The sequence below is a fragment of the Camelus dromedarius genome, chromosome 22 (assembly GCF_036321535.1).
Source record: "Camelus dromedarius isolate mCamDro1 chromosome 22, mCamDro1.pat, whole genome shotgun sequence".
Taxonomy (NCBI): domain Eukaryota; kingdom Metazoa; phylum Chordata; class Mammalia; order Artiodactyla; family Camelidae; genus Camelus; species Camelus dromedarius.
Window position 1 is genome coordinate 26,871,197 of NC_087457.1, and position 9,560 is coordinate 26,880,756.

General features: G+C 44.5%; 1 protein-coding gene across 1 annotated transcript; it reads right to left on the reverse strand.

Moving 5' to 3' along the window:
* Positions 1-1,570: 1,570 nt before the first annotated feature.
* Positions 1,571-9,450, reverse strand: ING2 (inhibitor of growth family member 2). The gene is made up of 2 exons (XM_010974552.3): positions 8,787-9,450; positions 1,571-4,270 (listed from the first exon to the last, which is right to left on the reverse strand). The coding sequence occupies exons 1-2, from the start codon at positions 8,956-8,958 to the stop codon at positions 3,600-3,602; spliced, it is 843 nt and encodes a 280-aa protein (XP_010972854.1). The 5' UTR covers positions 8,959-9,450; the 3' UTR covers positions 1,571-3,599.
* Positions 9,451-9,560: the final 110 nt, after the last annotated feature.

A 9,560-nucleotide genomic window follows, 5' to 3' on the forward strand; every position in this document is an offset into this window, starting at 1 on the left:
GAAATAACAGGTATGCAGTATTTTTGAATAAATGAGTAAAAACACTGCCTGCCCTTCTGACACATGAACTGGAGCTGCCCCTGGGCCTGCTGGACGTTAACCCCTCATAGTCCTGGCTGCCTCTCCTTGCCCGCTCAGATGCCACGCCTGCAATCACCACTCCGCCTCCAGCTCTCATCGGTCCCCTTCTGATGGAATATTCCAATCCGCATATAATCATGCTGTTTTCTCCTTAGGAGTTCGAATCCTCCCTTAGCTCACCTGCCCCGTCTTCTGTTCCCCTTTACATGGAACCGTGAGCTGGCCACAGCTGCTGCCTCCGCTTCCAGCCGCTCCTGCTCCTAATCCTCTCCAACCAACCCTTCATCCCAGACCCCACAGCCGGTTAAACTTAACGGTCCTCAGCTTACTTGCACGGCGCTTGAGATCGCTCCCTTCTTGAAACACTTTCTTCATGTCTACTGCTGGTGTGCCGTTTTCCTGGTTTATCTCACTGAGGGATCTCCCAGTCTCCTCTGCTGGCTCCTTCCCCACTGACACGTTGCACTGCAAGGCCGGCGCCCCCCTCCTCTGCATCCGCACCAGCTTCTCCTCAAAATGTGGGTCCCTGAACCGGCAGCATCAGCACCACTGAGGAGCCTGTTAGAAATGTAGGATCTCAGGCCCCAGGCCAGAACTACTGAACCAGAATCTGCATCTTCAGAAAACTAGGTGATGCACTTGCATCTCAAAATGGGAGAAGCACTGATCTGCTTACATGAGTGATTTCAGGCAAATGACTTTCAATTCCCTTCATAGGCTGAATTCCCAGTGTTTTATCTCCTGTCTTTTCCCTTAACTTCAGTCCCTCAACTCCATGCTGGGTCCTCCCAGACCTAAATGCAAAACAGAGGTCTTAATTTTTTTTCCTCTCTCAAGCCAAAAGCCGGAGTCATCCTTGCCATCCCTTTGCTTTCCAGTCTCTGCACCTCTAAACACCAGCGGAGTCCTACGACTCGCCACCACTTCCACTGTTACCACCCTCATCTCAGCCAGCAATCTTTTTGGGGCAGACTTCTGAAAGAGCCTCTAGAATGTCTGGTCCAGGAACAGGGACTTTTCTTTTTCTTCACCCATCACTACTTAGAACAGTGCCTAGCACACAAGAGCACCCAAGTATTGAGTCTTCAAGTGTTGCTGGTGGAACTTTTGGGGGCAGGGGACAGACTCTCAGAGAAATGTCAGCACTCATGCGTGTTTCAGGGCCACACACATCTGGATGTGGCGAACCCATTAGCAGTTTTCAATAGATTCAACGTCTCATAATACGGCAGTGGTCCTACAACTCTTCTGTACATTAGAATCACCTGGGGATCTTTTAAAAATTCTAATATTTAAACTACATTCCAAATGAATTAGATCACAATTGCTGGGGGTGGGACACAGGTTATCAGTTTTTCAGAAGCTCTTGAAGTAATTCCAATGTGAGACAAGTTTGGGAATCACAGGTATAGAGTAGGAGTTGGCAAGCATGATATGAACTAGTACGTGAAATCTATGATACTTCAAAAAAGAAATGCCAGTCAGAATGTTTATGCAAACGTAAAACTTCTATTTCCTATGTGGTACAGAAAACAAAAAGTAATTCTTAAACTGTTTCAAACATTAGGTCTTAAAGAGAACACATCTTTCAGGATGTTCCATGTTTGTTTTCCTGTCAAGCCTAGTCCAAATTTGGGGACTTCTATTGGTAGGTTCATTTTTTTCCCCATGTGCTGAGGCAGATTTATGTACGAAGGTGCCAACCTCTATGTAAGTCTCATCTGAAAGCTTTGGGGGCTTTGCACATACTGATATTTTTAACGGTATCAGGTAAACAGCTCTATCCTGGTAACAAGAATATAATCACTAAGACAAAATGCTGTATTCTCAAGAGAGAAAAGGATTTCTTCACAACTCAGTATTTCTTGCTTTAGAGATAATATAATCAACTCTGGTCATCAGTCAAAATATCCTTAGGATGGAAGCTAATCAAATATTGTGCAATTACCTGCCTCTAAGCTTGCCTTTAAACTGTCTTCATACCTCAGAATGAAGGACAAAATTAATGAGAGAAAACCAAAATCAAAAAATTTGATTATTAAAATCCTCACTACAGTGTAAACACTGCAGATTTGGAAAGAACCTTGGAGAAAGCTAAGCCAACTGTATACTACAGAAAAAGGGCCTGACACCGAGATGGGGTGAAATAACATGCCTAAAACTCACACAGGAGAGCAAGAAGAGAAAAAAACATTTTTTTTCTTTTTTTTTTTCAAACAAGCAGACAGGATTTTTCACAGATTAATCAAAAAGAATGAAGATCATTAGATTAGGAAGAAATGAGGAATAAAAAGTATGTTACACATAGATTTTAAGGACTAGTTAATCCGCTCCCCCCCACCCCTGAAAAACGGAAAAATTCTCCAAATATATGGACATATATCCATCAAGCTGCTTACCCTTAAAATATTCCAATCTTGGAAAATTCAATTTACAAATACATTATTAATTGCATTGTGATAATGAAATTGGTTCATTAAACGTGAAGACAAACAGCACCAGTACCAGGAAGTTAAGAAAGTAAATACACTATTACTTAAAATAATATATAATCACTGATTGGGACAGAAATGAATTACAGCCACTCGCAGAACTGTTTAAACTACTGTTTGATATAAAGGCGGTATTTAAAGACTAGTATGTGCTCTTTTCCCGCTGACAGGCCAATGGGTAGGCAGCCAGCAGTGGGTCAACATGACACTATTAAATAAGATGCATTTTTTAAATCGCTCAACCTTGAACCATGATACTGCATAACCCAAATTTTGCCAATCTAAGCCAATGGCGGCATTTTTGGTAGTCTTAACTGCTCCTACTTGTCCCAATTAAAACAAAACGACTCCCTTATTAAGCACTAGATTAAATGTAGCTATGAAGCAGCAGCCAGGCCTTTATAAATGGGCTACTGCCAGTGTATCAAAATGCTACTAAGGAAAATACAGCAGCAAATACTCTAATAAGAGCACATTATTCCACATGGAATCCCAAATTATTCTTATCTCTAGTTCCTTAAATTCTTGGAAGACTAGAGATGAACACATGTATGTAGAAATGGGGCCAGGGAGAAAGAAGCTCTGAGTGATGTATGTTCCTTTTTAAAATTACCCAAGATAATCTAAATGCTTGCAGAGAACTCCAGCTATATCTAAATTTTTTCAAGCACATAGAACAAAAATGCTAGCAAAACTTTGGTGTTTACCCCAAAATCAGCATTGCAGTTTTCAGTGAAAATGAAATAGGCATGGTTTGTGAAGTTTTTATCATGTTCACGCCACCCTTCCCTATCCCCTGCTTCTTCCATCAAGTGATCTGAAGACTACCTGCTTTAAAGTATTTGGTAACTCAGTGCAGAAAATTAAGGTCACAGACAAAGTACAACAACTTTTAATACACCATTAATACTAATGATTAAAAATTATTGCATAGTCTTATGCATTTACCCTAAAACATTTTCTCAAAGTAAATCTGAAAGAATTATATAAAAGACAAATAACCCTTTAAAATGTGCATGGCCTTTACTACCTCGATCTTCTATCCTTTTTTGTCTTTTCAGTACTTTTGTCCATCGTTTTCTCATTATCTCCCCTGCACTTTGGGCAGTACCATTTCCCCTTTGGTTTATAGGTAAGTGAAACACATGAAAAGTGAAACCATTCAATTGGACACTGTTCATTGTCACATCCAATCATTTCCCCGTAAGACACTTGGTTACATAAACAATATGTAGGTTCATTGGGATCTATTGCAAACTCAACAGGTGAAGCTTCCCTCTCCTGCTTGGCCTTGGAGCGCTTCTTCTTCTTGGCTGACTTGGATTTCTTTTCTTTAGGTGGCTGGTCGTCACAGTCTTCAATCCCATTCGTCATGTGACACAAGTCACGGCTCTCACTGGTCCGCTGTCGGCGGGGTCTTCTCGAAGAGCGCTCTGGTTGGCTGGACTCCATCTTTGCTTTATCTGAGGCTCGTTCGCCTTCGGCGGGGTCTTGGAAACACTGTGAATGCAGCTCCATCTGTCTTGCCCGATTTTCCACCAATTCGAGCATTTGCGTGACGATCTGGATTTTTTCATCTCCCAATTCTTGACTATTGATTAATGCTCTCTGGAGATGCTGCTGGAGGCGTTTTTTCTGGTTTGAATCGTCTTCTTTCTTATATTTTTCATAGACATCATCAATTTCCTTTAATGTTTCTAAAAATGGAAAAGAAAAATCAGAACGCTATCGTGTGTTGGCGCATGTATAACGTTTCTCAAGGTAGCTATTTTTCACAGAACTGGTGCAGTTAGAATGAACTCAAACCATAAAACCACACTCCTTCATAGTATGAATGCATTAAAAACATTTTATTTCCCATAAAAAGACCACATATTATCCAGTATAAAAGTATGTTCAGAAAAGAATGAACACAAACTCTCTAATATTCACTATTCTATATTAGAAAGGAGAAGAGATGTGCGGCTAATCAAGCCTTTTACACACGCCGGAACCCTCTCTGCCACTTCAGAGTCCACTGAGTGTAATATCTCCTATACTTCAGTTGAACCTCATAACAACCCTGTCTATAAAATTTCCATGCTGGGCTCTGGTCATAAAACTTAAAAACAGTGCAAGGACTAGGCTACAGATGACCATCCAGTTGTGCTTACAGGATTCACAGTTCAATCAGTGAGCTGCTACGTGACTCCAGACACTAGACCTTTACTTTCCTATCACCCCCTGGACATTCTTAAGCAAAGCTGACACAGAGAACTCTTCATTTCCCATCATATGAGTTCTAATGGCTCTTTTATTTCATCACAAGGGAGAGTCTGAAAATCAAACTATTTCCAGAGCAGATGCAGGTTCAGGTTCTGGCATCAAACTGACTAAGCTACTAACGAAATTACAGTCAAGTCAGCATCGGACCACTGTGCTTTTGTAGATAACTCAGCAGTTGGTACTAAGCTTTCTGAACTGCTGATTTAGGTATTGTATAGCATGTGGGACACACTTAAATCAATTTTAAATGGCTGAGTCATTAGAAGCTATATAAAAATCTGAAAATAAAGTTCTCGATGTCACCAAAAATTTACCTAAGTTTCTTATTCATATCTGTTCTATTTCTTATATATAATATAATGCTGTCTGAGTTCTGTCTTAGTAAAGGTGGAGAAAGTTAATTTTTATATTAACTCTAAGTTATCACAGCACATGCCGTACCACTGTTTTATCTTCCAGTATCATTACTGAAGGATAAGAACAGAGATGTTAGATGAGTAAAGTGCATACACTGGGGATATCTGCAAGCAAGGGAACACGGAGCAAGTATTCAACACAATTTATGAATTAGCTTCTCCCTGGAAACTGTAGGTACTCACACTTGACGGACAACGACTTAACCTGGCGTACATGACAATGCACCACTATACATTTGAGGGTGCTCATACCTGCCTAGCATATTTTTAAATAAAGCTCACATCTAGCCCATTTGTCCAGCTAGGTATGTAAGCGGGTATTATAAGAATGCACTTTTCCTCCAAGAAAAATAAGGAAATTATATATTTTTCCCTCAGACACACAAAATTTGAGGTTTAAAAAATAAAGACAAATCTTCAAATATTTCAAATATTTTATATCTAATAATCAGAAATTAGAAGCTAAATATATTATTTCATACCAGCATACTGATACTATACATGAGGAAAAATATTCACAATTTTAAGACATCTTAATCATGGAGTGAAAGAAGAAAGGAAACGAACACTCACTGAGCCCCTTCTACGTGATCTCGCACTAAACCCCACAGCAATCCCACGAGGAAGCCATCGCTTCCAGATGTGAAGAAAACGAAGCTCAACAGGTAACAACCCCAGACTTTGAACTCTGCCAGATGTGTAGGTCTGGCTCTGGCACCCAAGCACTTTCTACTCAGCTGCATGGAAGGCACTTGAAATTAAGCATTAAATTTTACTTCAAAGGTTATTCACCTAAAAAATTATGAACAAGAATATTGGAACAAAAATTGAGGTTCTCTAATAGCCATTTCCCATAATATATACTTTATTCAACTGTGAAATTGTTTTCTTCACTTCTCTGACTTTAAAAATTTTTAAGGCTACTTTTAAGGTTCTTTAGTAATTTCCGAAGTGTGTCAAATAGGTAGGAAATTTCTTTCACTGCCTATATAATTTATATCATAAAATACTTCTATAAGTATTAGCTCTAAAAACAGAAAATACTTAAGACCTAGCAAAAAAATAGAAAACATGAAACATAAACCAAGAAAACACAAGTACATAAAGCTAGTAGCTGGAGACTATGAAAGTTGAGCTTAGTAAGCATGTGCACGAGTAAAAATTAAATCATTGTTTTTATATTATGCTTGAAAATGAAGTACAATCTAAATGGGACAAAAAAAAATTTCTAATCTCTTGATCTTTTCACGCCTAATACTGTTTCTCATGTTACCAAAATTACTTCTGTCATTTCTAGGTGGTCAAGATGCAGATTTCCCTGTAACAAATTGTTCCTCCCCAATTCAAATGAAAAGAAAATAGGTTAACTTTTGTGAAGGCAAACATATCTTCAAAGAAATGTAAAAACCAGCAAGCTGTATGAACTTCAGAGTTATTATTATTTGAAAAACAAAAAAATGTTAAACATACAATTCTTAAGCACCATGTAACATTTTAAAGTAACAATTCATGTATGTGCTCCATGTTTATCTACAAAAAATACCTTTGGAGAGCTTTTCTTCCCCTTTTTTTTTAATTCTTATTTTTTATTGAAGTGTAGTCAATTTACAGTATTAGCTTCAGGTAAGCGAAGCGATTCAGTTATACATATACATACATACATACATACATACTTCTTTTTTCCAGTTTTTTTCCATTATGGCTCATTACAAGAAATTGAATATAGTTCCCTGTGCTATACAGTAAGTCCTAGTTGTTTATTTTATATGGAGAGCTTTTATTAAAAAAATTTTAGTTTAAAAACAAGGATGTGCACCTGAAGTAGCCAAATCTGTGGAGTTAAACATTCCCCACGTAACTGAACAAGTTAGCTAAACTCCTTGTAAAATTGTATTTGTCTTCAAAATGAATTTTTACTTTATTGGGTTAAGATTAAATGAGATAATGTTCTGGATCTGGTACAGCAATTGATAATACAGTAATTAATCTGTACTAATTCGCTTCCCCCCTAACAGAGATCAGTCCTCTCAATCATATGGGTTCAAAAGGCAGAAATAAAGTATAGATTAAAAAAAACACAGGCACTTAAATGTTCTAACATGTTAAGGCCCAAAAGTATCACCCACAATTGGGGTCCTCAAGAGATTAAATCATAGGATGAGTGACGTCTATAAACACAGAATGCGTCCAAGAAGTTAATTTTTTAAAGCCCATATGGCTGATTCCACATTATGCCCTAAGTCTGTTCCTTGATTCAGGGTTATTAAAAGCAAACGGCTCCGCATTTAAGCTCCTCCCCTCCCAGTAGCAGGCGCAAGGGCCTCCAACGGTAAATAATAAATAATACTGTTAGGAAGGTTGAGTCCCTGTCCCGGCTTCCTGGGTCTGATCACAAAGGGCGGCTTCTGCCTCATCACTGAAACTTGGCGGAGGACGGACCCAAGGGTTAAGGGACGCCAAGCGGTTGCCCAGTCAACCAGCTCACAGCCTCCAGGAGCCCGGAAGTGACGCAAGGCCCGGAACCTACGCGAGGCCAGGGTCAGCGAGGATTCCAGTAGCTGTGTCTTCGTCGTGATCGAGGATTGGGGAAAAGTCGAGGAATCACAATAAACATGTCCCAAATCCTAACACTAACTCTGCTGAGGACGAGCTAACGTCCCAAACGGCTCCGACCCCCTCCCAACCAGCCAGCTTCGCCAAAGCCTTCCCGCGACCAGCCATTTTCCAGACGGGCGGGAGCGCGCCCGTCGGCGCCCCTCCCAAGTCCTACGTCACGGCCGCAGGCCCCGCCCCGAGGGCGGGGGGGTGCCTCCCCGCCACACACACCCCTCTTCTTTCCCCCGCAGGGACCCCCCAGCCTTTTAACCATTCGTTTGAAGGAGCTGGGAAAGGCTGCGGCCCGGAACTTTCCCTGGGGCAGCGGAGGGGAAGGGACTCCTCCGTTCCCGAGCCGGAGAGCCGAGGGAGGGACCTCCCCGGAGTCCGCCTTCCCAGCCCTCTCTCGCCCCCTCCCCCCTGCACGTTCCAATGCATCTGCTCTCAGGGGATGGGGGCCCAAGGAGGGTGGGGAGAGCCAGGCCCCCGAGACCAGCAGAAGTCCGGCGGCGGCGGCCGGCCGCTCACTCCCCGCAGTCCCCTCCCGGCTTCACGCTCCCTGGCCAGGGCAGGAGGGTCTGCGGCACCGGGCAGGCAAGCACCGGAACAAATGCTTGCTGCTTAAAATGGCTGATTCCCCTCCACACCAGCTGCAGCCGCTGGGTCTGCAGCGGAGGCCGACGAGCGGCCCCCCACCCCCACCCTCGAGACCCCAGAGAAGTCCTCACCGACCGCAGCGGGGGAAGGGAGGGCCGCGAACCCGGTCTCCTGCCCCGCTCCCCCGTCCCACACACCAGACCCCTCTGTGCACTCGGGGAGACTGACACAGGAGAAATGAAAAGTGGCACTTCCCCGGGCAGGCTCCGAGCGACCGTGCCCGGCGGCCAGCGGACCCGAGTAGGGGAGGAGCCACACCGGCAGCCCCGCGGCCCCCTACCTTGATATTTGTTGTCCAGCTCTCGCAGCACGGACACGTTCCTCTGCATGTCGTGGGGCAGCGACTCCACACACTCGAGGTAGTCCTGCACGTAGCAGGTGAGGAGCCGGCTCCGCTCCCCGGTCAGGAGCGCGGCCGACGAGTATAGTTGCTGCTGCTGCTGCCCTAACATCCTGCCGCCGCTGCTGCTCCTCGCCGCCGCCGCCGCCGCCGCCTCCGCATCCAGCAGCCACACATGCAACAGTCACGGCCTCCGCGGCTCCTCTGCTCCGCAGCCCGGCGCCGCGGGGACACCGGCAGCCGCTCAGGAGGGCACAGCCGAGTCCCCCGATCTCCACTCCCCCCAAAAGAAGCCTTCACTCCCCGCCCCCGCGGTAACAAGCCCAGGGGCGGGGCGAGATCAGGGCTCCCTCCTTTTCCCCCTCCCTCCCCAGGACTAGAGCAGCGGGGATCCCCCCAGCGGAGCTGGCGTCGGGGTCCCGGGCGTTGACACTTCCTGTCCCCTTCGGAGTCCTCAGATGCTACCAATGCCGTCTCGCAGCTCGGATCCCCATGACAAGCCTCTCGCTGCCCCCCTCTCCTCCCAATCACCCTCCGTGCCTGTCGGAGAGTCTCTCACTGGCCTGCCCCCGCCCCTCCGGCGGCGGCCGCCTCTGCGCCTGCGCAGGACTCCCTCCTAATAAGGCCTGGGGCCCGCCCCTACCGCCCTACCGAAGGGTTCGCATTCTCCCGCCTTCCCTCCGCCACCCGGGCGATTGGTCTGTCAACTCTCGG